General features: G+C 46.4%; 1 protein-coding gene and 1 pseudogene across 3 annotated transcripts in view; one reads left to right on the plus strand and one right to left on the minus strand.

Annotated features, from left to right (window-relative positions):
* Positions 1–24,975, plus strand: part of pnpla7b (patatin-like phospholipase domain containing 7b) — a 473,312-nt gene that overhangs the window by 176,556 nt on the left and 271,781 nt on the right. For all 3 annotated transcript variants that reach the window (XM_072488205.1, XM_072488203.1, XM_072488204.1), the window contains one exon: positions 17,256–17,369. In XM_072488205.1, coding sequence (XP_072344306.1) covers positions 17,256–17,369 — 114 coding nt within the window. The remainder of the gene's footprint in view (positions 1–17,255; positions 17,370–24,975) is intronic.
* Positions 5,644–10,784, minus strand: LOC140399389 (ATP synthase subunit O, mitochondrial-like; annotated as a pseudogene).

Raw genomic sequence — 24,975 nt, forward strand, 5'->3', positions numbered from 1 at the left:
TCAAGATAGTGAGTGACTTGGAGGGAAATCTCCAGGTGGTGGGGTTCCCAGGTATCCGATGCTCTTGTCCTTCTAGGTGGCAGTGGTCGTGGGTTTGGAAGGTGCTGTCCAAGGAACCTTGGTGAGTTACTGCAGTGCATCTTGTACACACGGCTGCCACTGTTCGACGGTGGTGGAGGGTTTGAATGTTTGTGGAAGGAGGGGCAATCAAGTGGGCTGCTTTGTCCTGGATGGTGTCGAGCTTCCTGAGTGTTGGAATTGCACTCATCCAGGCAAGTGGAGAATATTCCATTACAGTGCATTCCATCACATGCGTGTAGCATTCTAAGTAAGGGCCGCACGGTGGCACAGTGGTTAGCACTGTTGCTTTACAGCACCATGGACCTGATTCGATTCCCGGCTTGGGTCACTATCTGTGCGGAGTCTGCACCTTCTCACCGTGTCTGCATGGGTTTTCTCCAGGTGCCTCCGGTTTCCTACCACAGTCCAAAGATGTGCAGGTTAGAAGGATTGGTCACACTAAATTGCCCTGTAGTGTCCAAAACAAAGTAAGGTGGTGTTGCTGGGTTATGGGAATAGGGTGGCGGTGTGGGCTTAGGTCGAGTGCTCTTTCAGGGCGTGGTGTAGACTCGATGGGCCGAATGGCCTCTTTCTGCACTGTAAATTCCATGGGGATAACAACTTAACCTGTTTATTCTTAAAATTCCACAACTCTAATTAACTCCCTTAAATGAGTGACTCTGGGTGCAGATGTTGGCCAGAATTCTCAGGCTGCTGCAATTTACTTTTCCCGCTGGCATCGCTCCCCTGCTTGCGGTTTTCCCGGTGGTGTGGGATGGTTTCAGTAGGAAATCCCATTGACAATAGGCGGGATGATAGAATCCTACTGCCAGCGAACAATGCGCCATCGAAAAACACGCGGCTGGGGGAGCGAACAATCCAGCCTATTATGTTTGTTGATTTCCCTCACCTTTCCTGCCTCTATTTCACCCACTTTATATCCCATCTGTTCTGCCAGTTCTTTACTGGGGTGCAGTCACAAGTTACTGTTGCACATGCATGACTTCACAGCCAATCTTTTGTATCTCTAGTGTTTCTTTCACAAGTTTAATATCTTGAATGGAACTGACTGACAAGTCAATATCTAGCTGGTTCTCTTCTGAAATTCATCAAAGTCCAGCTTTTTTCCCCCTTGTTTCTAAATGTTCCAGTTTCCCAGAAGCCAAACAAGAAGCTATTGGTATTTGTGTGTGTTACATTACATATCACTCCATTTCTCCATGAAAACAATTTCTCACATTTTTATGACTATGTGGTGTATCAAGCCTTGCATCCACAAGAGGGTGATGTAGTCTTACGTATCAAAGCAGTAGAAATGCAGCAAATTAGTTCAAACACTAACATTTTGAAAATTCTAAGTGCATAAATGGATAAGGAAATATTCACGGTAATGAATGATCTTCACAGCTTGGGTACAGAAATATTTGGTGTTTCATAGGTCCTGCTTTGATTGCATGAGTTGCCCTCCCCCGTCCTGAAATATTTAGTTACAATTCTGCATCACCTCTAATCCAACAATCATAGAACCATAGAATCCCTACAATGCAGAAGGAGGCCATTCGGCCCATCGAGTCTGCACTGACCCTCCAATCGGCACCCGCCTAGGCCCATGCCCCCACCCTATCCCCGTAACCCAACTTATCCTTTTGGATGCTAAGGGGCAATTCAGCATGGCCAATCCACCTAACTGACACATCTTTGGATAGTATACTAATCGCTTATTGTCACAAGTAGGCTTCAATGAAGTGACTGTGAAAAGCCCCTCGTCGCCATATTCCGGCGCCTGTTCGGGGAGGCCGGTACGGGAATTGAACCCGCGCTGCTGGTCTCGTTCTGCATTACAAGCCAGCTGTTTAATGGGAGGAAACTGGAGCAGCCGGAGGGAACCCATGCAGACACGGGGAGAAAGTGCAAACTCCGTGCATACTGTCACCCAAGGCTGACCACTGTACCACCATGGGAAAATAATGCGAATCAGTTCTGTCTGTGTCCACTGGTACAAAAGGAATCCAGAGAGTGGTGATGTCGGTAACTTTTCATGTGTAATCTGTTTTATGCTTCAGGTTTGCGTAGGATAAATAACAAGGCTACAATTGATCCAAGTGTCTTAGGGAAGGGCAGGAGTGAAATTGGGTTTGCTGCTCCGCTCTGTCCAGTGACTTCTGCTGAAAGTTGCATTTGGGCAGGTGTTGGGTAAGGATAAGATCATGCTGGCCTATGATACTTCCCACGGTTGAATAGCCTGCTAGTGCTTGGTGTTTAGCATCACCATGGAAAGAATGTTCACTTGGTTGAGGTACTGGACGATGCCTGGCACCGCAGGCTCTTCAAGAGATGAAAAATGAATAGAAACTTGTAATAGAAATAAATTAATCTCGCCTCAAAGAACTTCTTCCAGCCAGCACCCTAAGTTGCTGACTGTACCTCTACTGAAATCAATCCAACTGTCCCTCCGTGTTTAGCTCAGTAACTGTTCCCAGCCATACTGTATACATTGACTATATATATATATATATATATATATATATATACACACACCATGAATCCAGCTCTCAGTAAGTCCCTCTTGTCAGTTTCCCCACTATAGTCACCTCATTCATTAACATTAATTTAACAGGTACAGAGAAGCCTGGCAACCTCTATGGAGAGAGAAACAGTGATTAACATTTCAGGACAGTGTGATCTTTCATCAAAGTTGTACCCGAGGATACAAAAAGTCATCTGCTTCTTATGGGATTAACAAAATAACAACTTGCATTTATATATACCAACGCATGTTGGGCTGGAAAGTGGAGCTGAGTCCACAAAAGATCAGCCATGATCTCATTGAATGGTGGAGCAGGCTCGAGGGGCCAGATGGCCTACTCCTGCTCCTAGTTCTTGTGTTCTTATGTTCTTATGTGAAATGAGAATATTTTGAGAATTCGGTCATACTTTCTGTAGTTCTATTTATTCCTTAATCACTCGTGTGCAGTCAGTGGAAGGTCCTTTTGTTCACTGTATCTTTCTAGGGGGGTGACAATTTCCCAGCTTCAGTAGAGGCTTATCTCTCTCACAGTGCGTTAGCAGGGAGCTGGTGCTGATAAAGTCACCTTGTGTTAATGAATGAATGATAAAGTTGAACTGCTGAAGATTAATGAACTGCCTTTTCCCAAGAGCCCCATTATAGATGATCTGGTTCTTCCCTAAAGCTGACTGACTGACGAGCACAGTCCTAGAGGAAGGTAATAGTTTTTTTTTCCACTCGCCCTCATTGCATGACTCGAGTGTTCCCAGATCAGATGCAGCAGAGCTTAGATGGAGGGTAAAACACCTTCTACACTGCTCCAACAAGCACTTCCAGATCAGGAACAGCACAGGTCTGTCACACAAGATGGTAACTCCAATGCTTGTATCAGTGTACCTTTCTACTTGCGACTGAGCAAAGCTTTCATTTAGTGTTTGATTGTTCTGTCTAAATTATCTCACTTTGGACATTTCAAACATTATCCTATCAGTCTTGGTTTGAACCTGGACTCCAGAATTGAAAGGGCATTAATTAGATCAATTCACTGTAATCACTGAAATAATTTCTAACCACAGTGATGTATAATTCTACAACAGGAGCAGACAGACAATTTACATAGATTAACATTTTGACAGAAGGATAAATGACTTTGTTTTACACAAGGTTGATGAACCACTTTCTTAAACTGCTGTAGTCTGTGTGGTATAGGTAAAATCACAAGTGCTAGTTAGTGTAAGAGTTCCAGGATTTTGACCAAGCGACAGTGAAGGAATGATATATTCCTAAGTCAGGATGGTGAGATGGTGAGTGCCTTGTTGGGGTACTTCCATGAGGTGATGTTCCTGTGTGTCTGCTGCCCTTGCACTTCTAGATGGCAGTGGTAGAGATCACAGGTTTAGAAGGTGCTGTCGAAGAAGCCTTGACTGCAGTGCATCTTGTAGATGGACAACGCTGCTTTTTATGGACCGGACAGGACAAATTTTCCACTTTGGGTGTCGCTGCACTGGAACAAGTTAGCAAAGGGTGCAACGAGTTTGGAACATCAGCTTTTAGCACTACAGACTTTGTTGAATCTAACATGTTCAGTTATTTCTTGATATTGCGCAGAGCGAATTGAATTAGCCGAAAACGCATTTGTGATGGTGGGCATCTCGGGTGGTTGCATCTGCGACGGGTAGATTGATGAGGACAAGGTCACACATGTTTATCCTCCGTGTTGGTTCTCTCACCAACTGCCACACACCCAGCCTATCCTTCAAGACTTGGCTAGCTTTGTCTCAAGTGGCACTGAAGCCTGCCAACCAGAATATATTCTGTGTCCTTACTGTCCTCCTTGCTTCTTCCAAGTGGTATTCAACATGGAGGGAAACTGATTCAATAGATTGAGGGAGGACAGTAGCTGGTAATCAGCAGGAGGTTCCCTTGCTCATGTTTGGTATGATCGTATTTCATGGGGTTATTGAGTACTCCCAAGGCCTCTTGTTCCTGCTGGGTTTGTGCTGCTTGTGGGACAGGAGGTACCTAGGGATGGTGATGGTGGAGTCTGGGACATTGTCGATAAGGTATGATTCGGTGAGTATGACTATATTAAGGTGTTGCTTCCCTCGTATGTGGGACAGCTCTCAATTTGGACACGAGCACCACCAGATATTATTGAGAAAGACTGCAGGGTTTACTGGGCTACATATGCCTTTGTTGGTCCGGTACTTTGGTTGATGCTGGTGGTCCTTGTTTTATTCTAATTGATTGCAGCTTTTCCATCAGTTTGATACGACTGAGTAGTTTTCTGGGCTTTTCAGTGGGCAGTTAAGTGTCAACCACATTGCTGTGGATCTGAAGTTACATTTAGGCTACACTGTATGATGACAGATTTCCTACCCTAAAGGACATTAGTGACCAGATTGATTTTTACGACAATCCATTCAAAGTCACCACTGCCGATAATAGCATTTTATTCCAGCTATTAGTAAGTACATTTAAATTCCCTCAGCTGTTGTGTTAGACCTTGAACTTGTGTCTTTAGCTGAGGCCTCTAGTTAGTAGTCCAGAGACATAACCATTATGCTACCCTGCCTGTAAATGGACAGTGAAATCAAGGAAATGTTGGGAAACATTCTTCAGGTCAGACAGCACCTGTGGAGAGAGATATGACCTTTCATCAGAATTCAGTCCAAATGGATAATCCTGATTTAGAATTTGAAGAGAGAGAATTTACTGAGAGGAGCAGATTTACTTGCTGCTTTATGTGCAGGCATCCCATTATTGCTGAAAGCCAGAATGAAGTGAGTTTGCATAAAAGCACTGGACTAAAACATTTCTGACACTGATAAAGTCAGCTTACCTTTCACAGCAACCTGTGGCATTTAACCACTGAACAATAAGCTGCCTGCTCTCTTGAGCTTGGATGCGGTTGAGCTGGTATCTTTTTGTAGCAAACAGTTTCGAAGATACTTTTATTAAATCTTTAGCGCACTAATGAAAGTCAGTCACACAGAGAATGGTCCTTGTACACAGTGGAGAAGATTTACAATAACAATAACATTAAACAGATAATTGCTCAGATTCAGGTGATGCAGTTATATAGCTTCATTTATTCATTTGCCAAGTTTTTGGATCTTTGTTTTTGTGGACATATCATCACTAATGCTGACCATCATTCCACCAGGATTGAAGGATTAGTGTTGGTCTCCAGTTTAAGGGTTTCACTTTTTTTCTAGAAACCTACGAAGAGCAGCTTTTAACTCCGAAAGATTTGCTTCATCCAGGGACTGAGCAGTGGTAACTGAGCAAGGAACCTCCCCACAAGGCGCACTTCTGATCCTTGATAAAAGCAGTAGCAACATCGAAGGTCTGGCGCAGTCGTCCATTGTCAGCTAACAAATTTGCTGCTTCAACAAGACGTCACTCACAGTTTTTGTTGAATCTTGTGATTAATGTGGGGATTGTTGACCTTGGGATCCTTCATTTTAAAAAAAATAATATTTATTAAAGTTTTCACAAAATATCAACAACAAAATGTAAAAGGAACCCAATAGAATTAAATACCAAATAAAACAAAACAACCCAGTTCCCCCTCCCCCTATACATAAATAATAAATTAAAACCTGCCGAAACACATAGCAAATATATACACCCACTCAGATCCCCCCCCCACCCCAAGCTGCTGCTGCTGCTGACCATTGTCTACCGTTCTGCCAGGAAGTCCAAGAACGGTTGCCACCGCCTGAACAAAGGCCCACGCGTCCTCCGGGGACTCAAAATAATGGTGCCGGTCCTTGTAGGTGACCCACAGATGCTCCGGCTGCAGCATACCAAACTTCACCCCTTCCTGTGCAGCACCGCCTTCGCCCGGTTGTACCCGGCCCTCTTCTTCGCCACCTTCCCGCTCCAGTCCTGATCTATTCGAACCTCCGCGTTCTTCCACCTGCTGCTCCTCTCTTTCTTGGCCCACCTGTGTACGCACTCCCGATCAGCGAACCGATTAAACCGCACCAGCACAGTCCGCGGCGGCTCATTAGCCTTGGCCCTCCTCGCCAGCACTCTATGGGCCCCTTCCAGCTCCAGAGGCCCCTGGAAAGACCCCGCTCCCATCAGCGAGTTTAACATAGGTCCCCACGTCCGACCCCTCCGGGAGGGCCAGAACCCGCAAGTTCTTCCGCCTCGACCGATTCTCCATCTCCTCGAACCGTTCCTGCCATTTCTTGTGGAGCGCCTTGTGCACCTCCACCGTTGCTGCTAGGCCCAAGATCTTGTCCTCGTTATCTGAGATCTTTTGTCGGACCTCGCGGATTGCCACTCCCGGTCCGTCTGGGTCTCCAGCAGCTTATCAATAGAAGCCTTCATCGGGTCCGCCTTGAGCTCCCTGAAGCAGCGCTGGATAACCTCCTGCTGCTCCTGCGCCCACTGCATCCATGCTGCCTGGTCTCCGCCCGCCGCCATCTTGCTTTTCTTCCCTCGCACTTTCTTTGGCTTCACCGCCACTTTTTTAGTCGCCCCGCTCCTGGTCCAAGCCATACACCGTCGGGGGAATGTTGTAGCTTGGTTTGCTTGGTTTCATTGGTCAGAACATTGAATACAGGAGTTGGGACGTCTTGTTGAAGTTGTACAAGACATTGGTACGGCCACACTTGGAATACTGTGTGCAGTTCTGGTCACCCTATTATAGAAAGGATATTATTAAACTAGAAAGAGTGCAGAAAAGATTTACTAGGATGTTACCGGGACTTGATGGTTTGAGTTATAAGGAGAGGCTGGATAGACTGGGACTTTTTTCCCTGGAGCGTAGGAGGCTTAGGGGTGATCTTATAGAGGTCTATAAAATAATGAGGGGCATAGATAAGGTAGATAGTCAACATCTTTTCCCAAAGGTAGGGGAGTCTAAAACTAGAGGGCATAGGTTTAAGGTGAGAGGGGAGAGATTCAGAAGGGCCCAGAGGGGCAATTTCTTCACTCAGAGGGTAGTGAGTGTCTGGAATGTGCTGCCAGAGGTAGTAGTAGAGGCGGGTACAATTGTGTCTTTTAAAAAGCATTTAGATAGTTACATGGGTAAGATGGGTATAGAGGGTTATGGGCCAAGTGCGGGCAACTGGGACTAGCTTAATGGTTAAAAACTGGGCGGCATGGACTGGTTGGGCCGAAGGGCCTGTTTCTATGCTGTAAACTTCTATGATTCTATGTAGCCTTCTTCCCACACCGGGAAATGTCGAAAAAAATACCGTTTTAAGCGGGAGTTGCCGAACGTGCAGCTTAGCTCCGCATAGCTGCCAGCGGTAGTCCTTGGGATCCTTCATGAGTGACACTATCATGTGTAATCCCTGCTCTACTTGGCTCAGTTTCTTCTGCTTGCTGGTAGCAGAGTACAAAGATGTAGCATATCTGCCTTCAACTCCATAGATTTGAATAGGTGGCATTACCAGTTTGCTCACTGGTTTGACCACCATGGTGCTGAAGTAACAAACCTTCAAGCCGAGCCTTTGTCAGCAACTGATCGAGTAATTGCTCAGGGATCATTGATGCTGTGATCACCTAGCAACCATGGATCACCTGTAAGGGTGTTTACTGTTCTGATCATTTTCAGATTTGCTCGTCTGTTTACCCTGAATGTAATTTTTAGTTATATACATTTAAATTTTTTTTTAAATTTAGAATACCCAATTAATTTTTTCCAATTAAGGGGCAATTTAGCCTGGCCAATCCATCTAGCCTGCACATCTTTTGGGTTGTGCGGGCGAAACCCACGTGAACACGGGGAGGATGTGCAAACGCCACACGGACAGTGACCCAGAGCCCGGATCAAACCTGGGACCTCGGCGCCGTGAGGCAGCTGTGCTAACCACTGCACCACCGTGCCTCACATAAGTAAACAGAGGGTAAGGTCAGAATTTAATTCCATGAAAGGAACACCATTCCTTTGGCTGGTTTGATGCTCAAAGTGGTGAGAGTGCCATGATTATAAAGCATGGATTATCCAGACTGATAATTTGTCTTTTTTTTTTGTTGTTTTGCAAATCTCTTAATTTCATGTTGGGATTAGGTGGTTTAGCAGATGTTGATGAAAAACTGAGAATTAACAATTTGTGAGGACTTGCCACAAATCTAACTAGTGAAGTAAGATAATGTGGCATTACAGTCTAGGTACGTTTGGGAGCTAATAAATCATGGCAGGGCTGGATGTCATCATGCAGGCAAAAGGGGTCTACATGAGTGGAAACTGCAAGGAGCGATGTTGAGGACCAGGAGAAGATGCAAAATGCTGCTGCGCATAATGGAATCTATCATTTAAGATCCCTGTTGTGAGAGACCACTTGTCATTTCGCAGCTTGGCTGGAAAACATGCTGTCGTAAGTGACTTCCGATGGTCGATCATCTAAATGCAAATAACTCTTATGTTTAATGAGCAGCCACACCAGTCACTGCACCTTCTGGGGCCCTACCAGGTAGTGGTTGCCTCCATTGGTTCAGAATAGGAGTGTACACTTAAAATAATGATGATGTTAGTCATTGCAGTTTCAGTAATTAAAATGTAATTGCTTGATACCAAACTTTAAACCTAAAACTGGATGATCAATTGATGCTTTACAAACTAAATATGATTCTTAAAGGTCCCAACTGATGGGAAGGAAATATTCCTGTCACAATATTAAGTTCTGATTTGAGGGTTGGTTGTAGCCTCTTGAGGGAACAATCTTCAACACCTCAATTACAATGCCACTTGTAAGACTTCTTACTGTGCTCAATTACAACAGTTGAGGTAGCATATGTAGCTGCACATTAGACAGGCTGAATGTGTGCTGGCATTCACAGTCCCAGGTCAGATGATCTGGTCGCCGTCATTGTCTGCATCTCCATATTGACCCTGGGGGACACCATCTGTTGCTGTCCAACTAATCAAAGAAAGAACTTGGTTTTATTCAGTTCTTTACTGAATGTCTCAAACTGTTGTACAACCAATGAAGTACTATTTGAAGAGTAGTCACTTATAATGTAGGGAAACACGGCAGCCAACTTGCACACAGCAAGCTCCTACAAACAGCAATGAGGTAATGAGCAGATTGTCTGCTTTCTTTAAAGTGATGTTGGTTGAGGGACAAATATTGGCTTAGATACTGGGAGAATTCATCTGCTCAACAATATTCTTTTATCACAAGCTCGCTTCTTGCTTCCCAATTGATTTGCGACAAAATTACTTGGCACTTGGGGAAAATGTGGGTTAATGAATGAAAGTCAGTTAGGATTTTTTTTAAAGGCGAATTGTATTTGATTAAAACTTGATTGAGTTATTTGATGAAGTGGTGGGGGGGGGATGGATGAAGGTGGTGCTGTTGCAGAGGAGACTTACTAGAGTTGTACCAGGGATGAAAAACTTCAGTAATGTGGCGAGACTAGAGAAACTGCTGCTTCCCTCCTTAGGAGAGATTTGATGGAAGTGATCAAGAATCTTGTTAGCTGAGTAAGGCCGATCTGTTTTCAGTGGCAGGTGAATCACTAACTCGAGGACACAGATTTAAGATAATTAGTGAAAAGAACAGAGGTGATGGAGGGGGAAATATTTGCCCAGTGAGTTATGATCTGGACGGCAGTGGCTAGAAGAGTGGTGAAATAGATTCAATGACAACTTTTAAAAATGAATTCTATGACTAGAAATAAAATACAGAGCTCTGGTGAAAGAGAAAAGTGGAACTAATGTGATAGCTTTTTCAAAAAACAGGCACAATAGGCTAAATTGCCTCCTCCTGTGATGTATCATTCTATGATCTCCTGTTCAATGTGCTGAAATGATCTCCAATTCCAAGAGCCTTAATTTTAAGAGGTAATTTCCAATGTAATCCTTGTTAAATGCCTTCTGAAATCAATGTGTGTGGCATCCATTCATCCTCCTTTATTCTAGTCCCCACAGTAACTTTACCAAAGACCTCTGTTAGTTTAAGTTAAACATCATCTTTTCATATCCCTGCTAATTCCCTCTAGTCAATGCTTGCTTTTCTTCTCTCATAATACATTCTAGCCACTTTCCCATTTGATTTGTTAGCCAGTGGTTAATTGGGTTTGCCGCCTTCTGATCTTTCCGTATTATCCTCGGGTAGCCCAACGTCTGGGGGAAATATAACCAATGTGTCACTAATTTCCTTGCCCATTTCTTTTAATACCCTAAGTGTCTGGCTTCAATCCTATTGACACAGGTATTAATAGTGCATTCGTTGCCTGTAGGATTTTCCATTTTGCTAACCTCTAAAACTGGCTGTGCGCATAATATTGTGATCTCTTTCTCAATTGAAACAATATATTCATTTAAAAATCCACCAAGCTGTTATCCTTTGCTATTCGTCTATTTTTGTTAGGCACTCATCTAAGGTTTCCATTTTCTCTCTCTGCTCTCATTTTCTGGGTCTCCATTTGTTGCTTTCTATAATATTCAAGTCCTCTGTTTTGTAATTCGATTTTTTTTTTCCCCTTAAACAAGCCTTTTAAAATTTTGGTTTATTTCCCATTCATTTATATGCTTTGTAACCCACTGATTCTTCAAATGGGCCCCACTTTTTGTAAATTTACGATCTAACAGTTTTATCATTTGGTTGGCAATTCCTTTCTGGTACATCCAAAACCAGTTTAATTAATAATAACCTTTATTATTGTCACAAGTAGGCTTACGTTAACATTGCAATAAAGTTACTGTGAAAAGCCCCTAGTCGTCACACTCGGGCGCCTGTTCGGGTACACTGAGGGCGAATTCAGATTGCCCAATTCACCTAACAAGCACTTCTTTTGGGAGGAAACTAGAGCACCCAATGGAAACCACACAGACACTGGGAGGACGTGCTCCACACAGACAGTGACTCAAGCCGGGAATCGAACCTGCAACCCTGGTGCTGTGAAGCAACAGTGCTAACCACTGTGCTACTGTGCCACCCCTAATTAAAGCAAAAGGCTATGGTTTATGAACCTGCCAAGATCTTCTCTTCAAACCCTTTAATGAATATAATTACAATAGGTCACTAATCATGGTAGCACAATGGTTAGCACTGTTGCAGTGTTAATGTAAGCCTATTTGTGACAATAAAGATTATTATAATCTTAAAATGCTCCCTTTCTACAATGACATTAACTATTTCTGATGTGTTGCTATTAACTAACTCTATCATGTATTGTCTTCTCCCTTGTTGGGTAGAGTATCTGTGATCTTTAAACTATTCAGTAAATAAATTCCATTTTATACTTGACCTGTTACTCTATTCCTAATCTATGTGCTGGTTAGCACATTTTCCTCCCTTATCTTCATGCACGTAACAGTCCTCTTAAGTGGTCACTATCGGGAGCTTTATAAAAATCAGTACAACTTACAATTTAAAACTAGCCGTTCTGAGGAGAAGCATCTTCTAAAACATGGTCTCACATCAGAGAGAGATTCTGTAATCCTAAATAATTGAAAAGCAATTGATGTACGAATGATTATCTGTTAAATACAATTGCGTGGAAACTTCGAAACACTTATGGAGCATCTGATATTCTATTACCCCACTGACGACCAATATCAGCGTTGGCGCAGTTGACACGGTGCTGGACTTCCTCATAGATATTAGTCCCTTGGAAGAGGTGGCTGCCGAGATGTGGGAAGTGTTGCACATACTCCAGAATCACCCCCATCTACATCAATAGCACAGGGACTGCTCACCTGGCCTAGGGAAGGTTGGTGAAGGACCTTTGTCTTGGCGATGTTTAAAAATAAGCCAAGCCTCCGAGGAGGTGTTGAAGAGTTCCTGGCAACATTTCCTTTGGAGAAAGACCAGCGACCATTCATCAGGAGTGTATGTGGGATGAAAGGAATGAGCTATTGTGTGGAGCTGGATATGCTTGGAGTTTTACCCAGAGACAGAAAATTATGGGATGATCTAATTGAGATGTTTATATATCTTCTCAATTCCCTTCAATATTTTAATGGATCTAAGAATAAACGTCTTCAGCAAAGGGTGTGAGAAAGTGGAATTCCTTGTCTCAAAGTGACAGATGCAAACCTTGAGAATTGCTGAAAAAAAGAGACCTGCTATCTAAATATAGATTGTTGCTCCCTTTACTGTTGGTATTCTGATGTACTACTACTGTTGGTAGTACAGACTTGGTAATTCTGAAAAAGTACATTCTGTCAAAGTTTTTCATCTTGCACTCATCTGGACAATCGCAAGAATACCAATATTAGGGGAAACAACAACTTTATACTGCATGAGAAGAGATTGCTCATTGGTTGGTAAGTGGGCTCTAATTGGTAGAGGCGCCACCATGGAGAATGTGGCAGTTGATGGCGACTGACAGTTACATGCTAAACATTATTTGAAATTTAAACCAGGCAACTTGACTCTGGTCAAGGCAATTAATTACCCTGAGGAATGAACCGGCGAATGGCCATTGTTTATTTTGTTTAGCTGAAACAGTCGTAGTGTGTGTTCTTGTTCTTTCTGTCTGCAAAGAACAGGGCTCTGTGTACCAACATATGTAGCTTCCAGTACACACAAATGCACCACACTGCAAACCTGACTGACCATCTTAAATTAGTTACTGGCGTAATTTTTATCACTGAGGATTATTTAGCAAATGTTGTCCAGTCGCAGAAACACATCTAATGTTGAGAGACTATTTTGAGTTTTGCAAGCACGGACTGGTTGGGTATGGTCTGTTGACATTCTTAAGAACTGTCCTGATGAGTGAAAAATGAAAAGTTTCGACAGCATGTCTATTTTTTCAGCAATACTCAAGTTCTGCACTGCCAGCAACTAGTTTGCAGAATTGGTAAATGTATTTGGAAGTTGCAGTGTTGGGGGAAAAAAAGGCGTGGACTGGGTTCGCAAAAATAATTTATATAGTGATTGCAGTTGTAAACAGGATTGTGGAGCTGCTCAGTGGGACGTTATCGCTGTTAATCAACAGCACGGCAAACAGATTAATTGGTCTTTCATCTCATTGTTGTTTGAGAGATCCCTTCCTCTACCTCAGAAACTTTATATATCTGCTTTCTGCCGGTGCTTCCAGAGAGAGGAAGTGGGAGGAATACCATTCTCATTACATTCTCCAAAACGGGTATTTGAGCTGACCAGTTCTTCTCTCACTACTGCTGTTTGGAAAGTAGGAGTCTGTGATGATAATTAATATGTTGGTTTGGAGGAAAAACTGAGGCAAAAAGGCAAGGGGTGAAAATGTTGGAAAGCAGAGAAGCGAGAAAAAAAGGGATTTGGATGAATGGTATAAAGGACAACAATTTGTGTTTATATCAAGAAAGAAAAACATTCCAAATTGCTTCACAGGAGAGTAAATCATCCGACGGATGCTGAGCTTGAGGAAGCGCTGTTTGGACTGGCAAAGCAAAGTGGAAGGAGAGGTCCATATACTCTCCCTCCTTTCTCATTCTTCCTTTCATGCTGTCTTCTCTCAAACGGTCATAAGTAAATGTAACGATAACAGAAGTCTAGGAGCGAACAGCTTGCCCTCTGGTTACCATGAGTGGTACACAACAATGGGGAATGGAGTTTGTTATTTAGTAAACTGAAACATAAGGCACCCATGTGTGCTGACAAGCGGGGCCTAAACCACAACCCCTGCACCACATTTTTAAAACTGGACTTTAAAGTTTACTGTGATATTTGAATTTTTATGCTTGTGTTGTTTGAAAGGATTACTAAACAACTCCTGCAGCCCCTCTTGGTTGTGTGATTGATATATTTGTGAATGCTACACACCAGTTGCAGCTTGTTTGTCCTCTGCTTGTAAATTTTACTTGACGGCTATTTTGCTACAATCTATACCATCCTTTGCCCATTAACACTGTGAGTATCGTTGGTTATGGGACTAAAAGTTGCTTCAGGCAGAAAATGGCAAGACTTTCCTTTCCACCTAATTATGTCATTCAGCATAGTGCTATTTATCTGTTGTCCAAGGACATCTGAGGCCTGGATTCTGTTACTGCTGTTGCGTTAGAAATTTCTGTACTGTGGGGGAAAATATCAATGTTACAGCTGGAGTCACTGCAGAGCCTGTTAGTCAAGTTTAATTCAGGGACTGCAACATAGCGTATTAAAGTAATACAGTGACTAAATTCAAACCCTATTGATGAACGGGTTCAAGGGTACCGTTCATGTAAGTGACCCACCAACACCAGCCCGAGTGGAAAGGGATGGTCAGAAGGAGCCACCTTGTAAGAGGTGCCCACATCTCCTGAATGAATTTACTATCAACATGTCCCTGGGTAGTAATTCTGTGTATGAGCTGGAGTTCGTGAACTTACTGCTGCTTTTCTTGTTCACAGTTTAGAATTTAAATCAAGTCAAGATAAGGAAAAGCCCAAGCAAAACAGAGTCTCGTCTGTACAGTATGTTAACCCTCCCAACCTGGCATTGTACTGTTTTGAACAAGTCTGTATCTCAGCTGTCTTGTCTGGCAGATGATTCAAAGCATTTATCTGTGTGTGTGTGTGTGCAGCAATGATTTCTAGTGTATGATTGACATGTATTTCTGTACTTCATTGTTGGGATCTTTGGTCCTAGTACAACTTGTATTTCTGTAACTCTCCTCAAACATGTACTTGCATTACATTTCCCTTTACATGAAGTTGCAAGGGACAATGTGCAGAATGGAAAGTGTTTGTGAATGTTGCAGTGGGGGAGGGGCAGGCGAGAGGTACATCAAAAGTGTTAATTGAATATTCATTTTTAAAAATTGTTTTTAATTGTATGATGGACTTTTAACTGAGGTCTCATTTGTACTTCAATGACTAGAAATAGGTTGAAACTGCAGCGAAATTAGAGAGAATGCTGGAAACGTTCAGGTCAGGCAGCCTCTATGGAAAGAAACAAAGTTAATGTATCAGTTCTGTGTCCTTTCATGATGAAAGGTAATTGACCTGAAATATTAAGTCTGTTTCCTTCACCTATACTGCCGGACCTGCTGAGTATTTCCAATAATTTCTATTTTTTTCAGGTTTCCAGAATCCGCAGCAATTTGCTTTTGTGAAGCTGTGGTTGTTGGGTTAGGAGGTTTATGTTTGTAGTGTACACCTCTGTAAATAAAATCTTCATAAAAGTGTGTGAAGATTACCTGTAGTTCCATTCTCCTCCTCTAGGCTTTACATCGTTGAAAAGAAGGGTTTTGTGGAAACTTTTGAATGAGGGGAAGGGGGTAGAGTTGCAGAGCGTAGGAGCACAGCAGCCCTTGGTACCTTATTCAGGATTTACCTCCGCAGTACTATATAATATTTTACCGAGGGTGCAACGGCATGCTTAAGGCATCAGAATTGTGAGGTAGGACCAATGAACCGACTGGCCTTCTCGTTTTCATCATTTTTGTATTTTAGTAGCTCTCCTTTAAGCGTCTCAGTAAAGTGTAGCAGTTTAACTTTTGAATCAGTCCATACAACCTCCTCCCAGCCTCTTGCAACGTATTCACTTCTGCACGTTTTCCGGTGTTTATACATTCCTTTTTAAATGTCAGTGGTCCACTTGCCGCCCAGATAGTCAGTTAAGAATTTCCTTTTATTGGTTCTTGTCAGATATAAGGATCTCTGAGTTCTCTGCACCTTTAATTACTTTCCTTCTGTTTTATTGACAATCTAATGATATGCCTTGGCCAAAAAGTGAAGTGGTTGAAATGTTTCCTTGCCTCCCGCACCATGTGGGCTATCAGCAGAAGATTTCTCTCCTGTTTCAGCTGTCCTCTTCTCTCTCTCCCCCCCCCCCCCCCCCCCCCCCCACCCAAACCCATCGCCAAATTGGCAAAACGCCGAGGTGCTTTCACTTCCCTGTCCATGATCGACAGCTCGATGTTTGTGGATGGTATGTTAACTAATTATGTATTGACCTGCCCTTTCATGCCTCCGAGCTACATGAGGAAGTATTGGGTCAGATGGCCAAAAGCTTGGTCAAAGAGGTAGGTTGTGAGGAGTGTCTTAAAGGAGGAAAACGAGTTCTAGAGGGGAGCAGTGTAAGTGCTTCCAGAGCCAAGAGCCCAGGCAATTGACCCTTGCGCTTTCTTTGAGCGAGGAATCTTTTGTTGCGTTTCACCCACCAGCAATTGGATTGGAACTGGGCCAGGCAATCTGCTTTTACTCGTGGATCCTTACAACCAGCAGATAGAGGAAACCTTTATCCCAACATTCGGGGCTCAATTTAAGTCTGTCTAGTCATAGAATTTACAGTGCAGAAGGAGGCCATTCGGCCTATCGAGTCTGCACTGGCCCTTGGAAAGAGCACCCTACTTAAGCCCACACCTCCACCCTATCCTATCCCCATAACCTTTTTGGACACAAAGGGCAATTTAGCATGGCCAATCCATCTAATCTGTGCATCTTTGAACTGTGGGAAGAAACCGGAGCACCCGGAGGAAACCCACGGAGACACGGGGAGCACGTGCAGGCTCTGCACAGACTGTGACCCAAGCCGGGAATCGAACCTGGGATCCTGGAGCTGTGAAGCAATAGTGCTAACCACTGTGCTATTGTGCCGCTCTGCTTGTTCTGGTAACTTGTCCAGAGTAGCCAAACTCTTGTAATCAATGCTATGCAAAGTTTTCCAAACCAGGTCGATAATGTCATTCCAGCATGGTGTGGTGCTCCAACCTTAGTTTCCTTGCTGCCACTGCCACAACAGATGATTGTCAAATGTTAAGGTAAAATGTATTCTTAATGGATCCTGTCTTTCTTCCCTTCACACAGGTAGAAGCCCTAACTCGTCAGCCCTCTGCCACCACAGTCCTTGCAGTGAGAGATTCTGAACTGGCCAAACTTCCTGAGGGAGCTCTGAACTCCATTAAGCGCAGGTACCCTCAGGTAAGAAAAGCACATCACTTCTGCGAGACAAGTGTCTCATTACTTGTCTAGATTCCCGCGTTGCACGAATGCTTTTTTGCGTCATCGTGTGCATAAAATTAACCAATCTGTGTCACCTTCCAATAAACCAGTGTTAAGAGAACTCTTTCGAACTAAGAGGTAACTCAAGGAAGTGTATACACGTCTGTTCTTCATCTCTTTCCCCCTACATCCCCTCTGCACCGTACAGCTGTGTTTTGAAATACTCTGTGGGTCAAACTCGAGAGCAGATGGCAGAAGCAAAATCATGCAGATACTGGAAATCTGAAGTAAAAACAAAACTGCTGGAAATACTCAGGAGGTCAGGCCAAAATAATAACTCTGTTTCTCACTACAGATGCTGCCTGACTTGCTGAGTATTTTGAGAATTTTTTGTTTTTATTTCAAGAACAGATGAGCATTCATTGCTGCTAACCCTGCACTATCCATGTTTAAATTAAAACCCAACATCATATGCAGCTATTCAGTAATAATCAATGTGGTGCTGAAACGGGGAGAAAGTGCAAACTCCACACATACAGTCACCCAAGGCCAGAATTCAATCCGGGTCCCAGGCTCTGTGAGGCAGCAGGGCTAACCACTGTATCGACCCAAATCGGGGTGGGGCTTCAGTCTTTGGCGTCTGTTTTGTGCCTTTGGTATTTACAATGGATGACAAGCTGGGATCCTAATTATTGTACAGAGTACAGAGTGCTGCAAGTTGGCCTCTCTTCATGTGGGATTTATTTTTATCGATTTCATGTCTGCTTTCTTGTGTTGAAATAAGCTGTCAAATACACACAATGGCGGGGGGGGAGATGTCCAAGAACAAAACTTGAGGGGAAATTCTTCCACTCGCCATTAACTCCACCACCCATTCCAGTGATAAAGTTTGCAGGGTTAATTCTTCCACTTGGCCGTTCAGCCCAATCACAGGGAGTATTTGAGGCCAATAACATTGCTGCAGTTGAGAGGAAATTAGGTAAGAACGTGAGGGAGCCAGGAGTAGAAGGATATACTGATGGGGTGTGTTGTAGGATGGGAGGATTCTCGCATAGAGCATAACTGGCGGGATGAACTGATTGTGCAGAATGGCCAGTTTCTGGGTTGTATATCCTGGGCGGGATTCTCCACTCCCGCGCCGAAGTGCCCACGCCATCGTGAACGCCGTCGAGGTTCACGGCGGCACGAAACGGCCCCGATCCCGACCGATTCAGGCCCCGACAATGGGCTCGGATCGGGGCCGCGTCATCTATACGCGCCAGGCCTTGTCGCCGCGTATTGGCGCCGCTGCATAGATGACACGGCTGGCGGCGCATAACTGGCGTCACCCGCGCATGCACGGGTTGGCCGACGCCAACCCGCGCATGCGTGGTTGCCGTCCTCTCTGAGTCCGCCCCGCAAGAAGATGGCGGACGGATCTTGCGGGCCGCGGAAGGAAGGAGGTCCTCCTTCACAGAGGATGGCCCGACGATCAGTGGGCACCGATCGCGGGCCATGCCACATTTGAGATACCCCCCGGTGCAGGATCCCCCCCTCCCCCCCGCAGGCCGCCCTCCGTGCGTTCCCGCGCTGTTCCCGACGGCAGCGACCAGGTGTGGACGGCGCCGGGGGAACCCGCCGTTTTGGCCTGGCCGCTCGGCCCATCCGGGCCTGAGAATAGCAGGGGTGCCGGAGAATCGCCATTTTGGGTGTCTCCGGCGATTCTCCGGCCTGCGGCCTGCGGAACTCGACGGGGCCGTTCCCGCCACTTGGGAGAATCGCGGGATGGCGTCGGACCGGCGTCCCGGGAAATTTTGGCGGCCCAGGCGATTCTTCCAACCGGCGCGGGAGTGGAGAATCTCGCCCCCTGTGTCTTGAGATGCCTGTCACAATCTGAAAAGACAAGCTCCTGTTTCAGGGGTGTGTGTCTTCTGTCAAAATTGGAAAGGGGCTCAGCTGTCTTCCCTGTCCAATTCCTGATGTTTCCTGCTATTCTTTCCCCTGAGCAGTTATTCTGAAGGGGCTCTGGGTTCAGTAATGATCTGAACAACATTTTGTGTATGTTGTACGGTTTGATTGTCATTACACGCACTTGAGCATGGGTTAAAGGTTGCTGAGCTCACTTGTGATTTAATTCCACATTTTAATTATCATTTAAAAAAAAAATAATAATAATTATAGGTCCCAGTTCACCTTTAATGGGCACCTTTTGGTGTCTCAACAAAAGTGGCTAGCTGCTCATTCATTACCATAGTTATTAAGGTTTGCACTGAGAAGCTGGTACCAACAAAGGTTAAAAGTTTTATTTGAATGATGCATGTGGCATTTCTGGAGGCGTTCATTCAGCATACGCAGCAGAGGGCTTTGTTTCCCTGGTAACAGTGGAATGAGTCATCGCAGTTGAAAGCTGAACATTTCCTTTTGTTATTTTGCTAAATAAGCGTGTTCAGAAAATGACAGCACGTGTGTTCCAGAAATTTCCGTGCGCAAGCCCGAGATCGCCGCGGTCTTCAAGGGATTAGGTGTGGCCGCTGGAACCCTCTAGAACTGGAACTGGGTTTGGTAGAGAACCTGCAGTGTGCAGACCTGAAGAATCATTTTAAAATGTGAGGAAATACACAGCACACTGTGAAACAGGCTAGTGGAGGAGCTGGGACTGAGGGAATTTGTAGTGCACAGTGAACCTATTTGGTTTGGAGCTAATGGAAATGGACAGCACACTGAAACTGGGTTAGAAGTGCAGGAATGGTGAGAGACTGAGAAGTGGTGATATTCGGAGGGACTGAGTGCTGTTGTATGCAAATCACTGGAGATTAACATGCAGGTGCAGCAAGTAATTAGGAAGGCAAATGGTATGTTAACCTTTGTTGCAGAGAACATAGAACATACAATGCAGAAGTTGAGCCCTCACTTCCACCCTATCCCCGTAACCCAATAACCCCTCCTAATCTTTTTGGTCACGAAGGGCAATTTATCATGGCCAATCCACCTAACCTGCTCATCTTTGGACTGTGGGAGGAAATCGGAGTACCCGGAGGAAACCCGGAGGACACGGGTTTCGGCAGACTCCGCGCAGACAGTGACCCAGCGGGGAATCGAACCTGGGACCCTGGCGCTCTAGAATACTGTCTGCAGTTTTGGTCTCCTTAGGATACACCAACATTTGAGGGAGTAAAATGAAGGTTCACTAGCTTGACTCCTGGTGACTAAACTAGGCCGTTAATCCCTGAATTTTGGAAGAAGAGAGGTGGGGACTCTAGAGCTATGGGTCACTGTCGCAGAAAATGTGAATCTTGGGAATTTTCTACCCCAGAGTGCTGTGGATGCGCAGCTGTTGAATATACGAGAGAGAGAGAGAGAGAGAGCGAGAAGAATCAGCCGTGATCTGATTGGATGGTGGAGATGGAAGACCACCATGACACCTACAGTGTTTGGAAAAGGATGTGTCCTCCAGCAATATATAATCTTCACAGCTTGGTTTGCTTACATTTTTTGTTAACAGGAGCCCACAGTTATCAAAGTAGTTCCTAATTTTGAATGCCTGTTGGTGCTGTATACATTGGGTAAAATGTTTGTAGTGTAGTGTAGCACACAGTCAGCAGCAGCAATTCCTGCAAATTGTCTTTGGGTGCTATATTTGTGTTTAAGCATGCTTTACTTTTCCATTTGGCAGTGTAGAACTTTTAAACTACTTTTCTCGGTGTTGGAATTGTTCAAGATTCTGTTTAACTTCTCTGAATCACACTGCTCCCACTGTCAACCGAAAGGGAGCAGCATTCGTCAAGAATTTTTAGCGAATAATGAGTCGGGAACAGATTAACATTTGACTGCTGTGCCTCAGCAGGTGCCTGTGACTGCAGTGAGTTCAAGGTGAGGGGATTGCCACTCTAAATCTAAGAGCAGAAACGTTTTTGTAAGCATAACGTGCTGTGCCACAGTGCATCATCAAAATGGCATCTACTTTTGCAAACATCTTTTTATGATAAAATGTTCCAGAGTGCTTCAGTGGTGAGGGATGGATTCGCACCCATGATCTCCATGTTACTGGATTCTGGAGCAAAGCTAAGTGACCATGGAGAACAGAAAGCAGATACCAAATACTTGCACACAGGGAGGATCTTGGGCTACTCTTGTAGAGTTCCTGGTCCCGACTAATATTTGAGCTCATAATCCAGGACGTCACTTCAGCCCTATTCTGCAAACATGAAATTTCATCTGGTCTCTGTTGGTTTGAATATTTGAAACTCACTGGAAGATTTTTTTTTTTTTTACACACCAAGCTATTATGAGCTGGAATCCAGTGCCAGAAAGGATTCCCGAGGGATGTGGCTAATTAACGTGAAATGACACAAACACAAGAAAGAACAGAAGAGTGAAACTAATGGGATAGCTTTCAAAGTCTGGCAGACATGATGGCTGAATGATCTTATGCTGTATGATTTTATAGTATGGTCACAAAATCAGGTCAAATGGGATGCAGGGCCACTTCTTTCACTTCAATTTGGTCCTGCGACAGCGCAGTGTCAGGAGGAGGCAGTACTGGGACAGCGCAGTGTCAGGAGGAGACAGTACTGGGACAGCGCAGTGTCTTCAGGAGGAGACAGTACTGGGACAGCGCAGTGTCAGGAAGAGACAATACTAGGACAACACGCTGACGTCAGGAGGAGACGGTACTGGGACAGCGCGCTGACGTCAGGAGGAGACGGTACTGGGACAGCGCAGTGTCAGGAGGAGGTAGTACCTGGACAGCGCACTGTCTTCAGGAGGAGACAGTACTGGGACAGCGCAGTGTCAGGAGGAGACGGTACTGGAACAGCGCGCTGACGTCAGGAGGAGCCAGTACTGGGACAGCGCAGTGACTTCAGGAGGAGGTAGTACCTGGACAGCGCACTGTCTTCAGGAGGAGACAGTACTGGGACAGCGCAGTGTCTTCAGGAGGAGGTAGTACCTGGACAGCGCACTGTCTTCAGGAGGAGACAGTACTGGGACAGCGCAGTGTCAGGAGGAGACGGTACTGGAACAGCGCGCTGACGTCAGGAGGAGCCAGTACTGGGACAGCGCAGTGACAGGAGGAGATGGTACTGGGACAGCGCAGTGTCTTCAGGAGGAGACCGTACTGGGACAGCGCAGTGTGAGGAGGAGACGGTACTGGGACAGCGCGCTAACGTCCGGAGGAGGCAGTACTGAGACAGCGCACTGTCATCAGGAGGAGACAGTACTGGGACAGCGCAGTGTCAGGAGGAGACGGTACTGGGACAGCGCAGTGTCAGGAGGAGACGGTACTGGGACAGTGCAGTGTCAGGAGGAGACGGTACTGGGACAGTGCAGTGTCAGGAGGAGACGGTACTGGGACAGCGCAGTGTCAGGAGGAGACGGTACTGGGACAGCGCAGTGTCAGGAGGAGACGGTACTGGGACAGCGCAGTGTCAGGAGGAGGCAGTACTGGGACAGCGCAGTGTCAGGAGGAGACGGTACTGGGACAGCGCAGTGTCAGGAGGAGGCAGTACTGGGACAGCGCAGTGTCAGGAGGAGACGGTACTGGGACAGCGCAGTGTCCGGAGGAGACGGTACTGGGACCGCGCAGTGTCAGGAGGAGGCAGTACTGGGACAGCGCAGTGTCTTCAGGAGGAGGCAGTACTGGGACCGCGCAGTGTCAGGAGGAGACGGTACTGGGACAGCGCAGTGTCCGGAGGAGACGGTACTGGGACAGCGCAGTGTCCGGAGGAGACAGTACTGGGACCGCGCAGTGTCAGGAGGAGACAGTACTGGGACCGCGCAGTGTCCGGAGGAGACGGTACTGGGACAGCGCAGTGTCAGGAGGAGACGGTACTGGGACCGCGCAGTGTCAGGAGGAGGCAGTACTGGGACAGCGCAGTGTCTTCAGGAGGAGGCAGTACTGGGACAGCGCAGTGTCCGGAGGAGACGGTACTGGGACAGCGCAGTGTCCGGAGGAGACAGTACTGGGACCGCGCAGTGTCAGGAGGAGACAGTACTGGGACCGCGCAGTGTCCGGAGGAGACGGTACTGGGACAGCGCAGTGTCAGGAGGAGACGGTACTGGGACCGCGCAGTGTCAGGAGGAGGCAGTACTGGGACCGCGCAGTGTCCGGAGGAGACTGTACTGGGACAGCGCAGTGTCAGGAGGAGACGGTACTGGGACCGCGCAGTGTCAGGAGGAGGCAGTACTGGGACAGCGCAGTGTCAGGAGGAGACAGTACTGGGACAGCGCAGTGTCAGGAGGAGACAGTACTGGGACAGCGCAGTGTCAGGAAGAGACAATACTAGGACAACACGCTGACGTCAGGAGGAGACGGTACTGGGACAGCGCGCTGGCGTCAGGAGGAGACAGTACTGGGACAGCGCAGTGTCAGGAAGAGACAATACTAGGACAACACGCTGACGTCAGGAGGAGACGGTACTGGGACAGCGCGCTGGCGTCAGGAGGAGACAGTACTGGGACAGCGCAGTGTCAGGAAGAGACAATACTAGGACAACACGCTGACGTCAGGAGGAGACGGTACTGGGACAGCGCGCTGGCGTCAGGAGGAGACGGTACTGGGACAGCGCAGTGTCAGGAGGAGGTAGTACCTGGACAGCGCAGTGTCTTCAGGGGGAGACAGTACTGGGACAGCGCAGTGTCAGGAGGAGACGGTACTGGGACAGCGCGCTAACGTCCGGAGGAGGCAGTACTGAGACAGCGCACTGTCATCAGGAGGAGACAGTACTGGGACAGCGCAGTGTCAGGAGGAGACGGTACTGGGACAGCGCAGTGTCAGGAGGAGACGGTACTGGGACAGTGCAGTGTCAGGAGGAGACGGTACTGGGACAGCGCAGTGTCAGGAGGAGGCAGTACTGGGTCAGCGCAGTGTCAGGAGGAGACAGTACTGGGACCGCGCAGTGTCAGGAGGAGACAGTACTGGGACAGCGCAGTGTCAGGAGGAGGCAGTACTGGGACAGCGCAGTGTCAGGAGGAGACAGTACTGGGACAGCGCAGTGTCAGGAGGAGATGGTACTGGGACAGCGCAGTGTCAGGAGGAGGCTGTACTGGGACAGTGCAGTGTCAGGAGGAGACAGTACTGGGACAGCGCAGTGTCAAGAAGAGACGGTACTGAGACAGCGCAGTGTCAGGAGGAGGCAGTACTGGGACAGCGCAGTGTCAGGAGGAGGCCGTACTGGGACAGCGCAGTTTCAGGAGGAGACGGTACTGGGACAGCGCAGTGTCTGGAGGAGACGGTACTGGGACCGCGCAGTGTCAGGAGGAGGCAGTACTGGGACAGCGCAGTGTCAGGAGGAGACGGTACTGGGACAGCGCAGTGTCAGGAGGAGACAGTACTGGGACAGCGCAGTGTCAGGAGGAGGCAGTACTGGGACAGCGCAGTGTCAGGAGGAGGCAATACTGGGACAGCGCAGTGTCAGGAGGAGACGGTACTGAGACAGCGCAGTGTCAGGAGGAGGCAGTACTTGGACAGCAGTGTCAAGAGGACACAGTACTGGGACAGCGCAGTGTCAGGAGGAGACAGTTCTGGGACAGCGCAGTGTCAGGAAGAGGCAATACTGGGACAGAGCGCTGACGTCAGGAGGACACGGTACTGGAACTGCGTGCTGAC

The sequence above is a fragment of the Scyliorhinus torazame genome, chromosome 22 (assembly GCF_047496885.1).
Source record: "Scyliorhinus torazame isolate Kashiwa2021f chromosome 22, sScyTor2.1, whole genome shotgun sequence".
Lineage (NCBI taxonomy): Eukaryota > Metazoa > Chordata > Chondrichthyes > Carcharhiniformes > Scyliorhinidae > Scyliorhinus > Scyliorhinus torazame.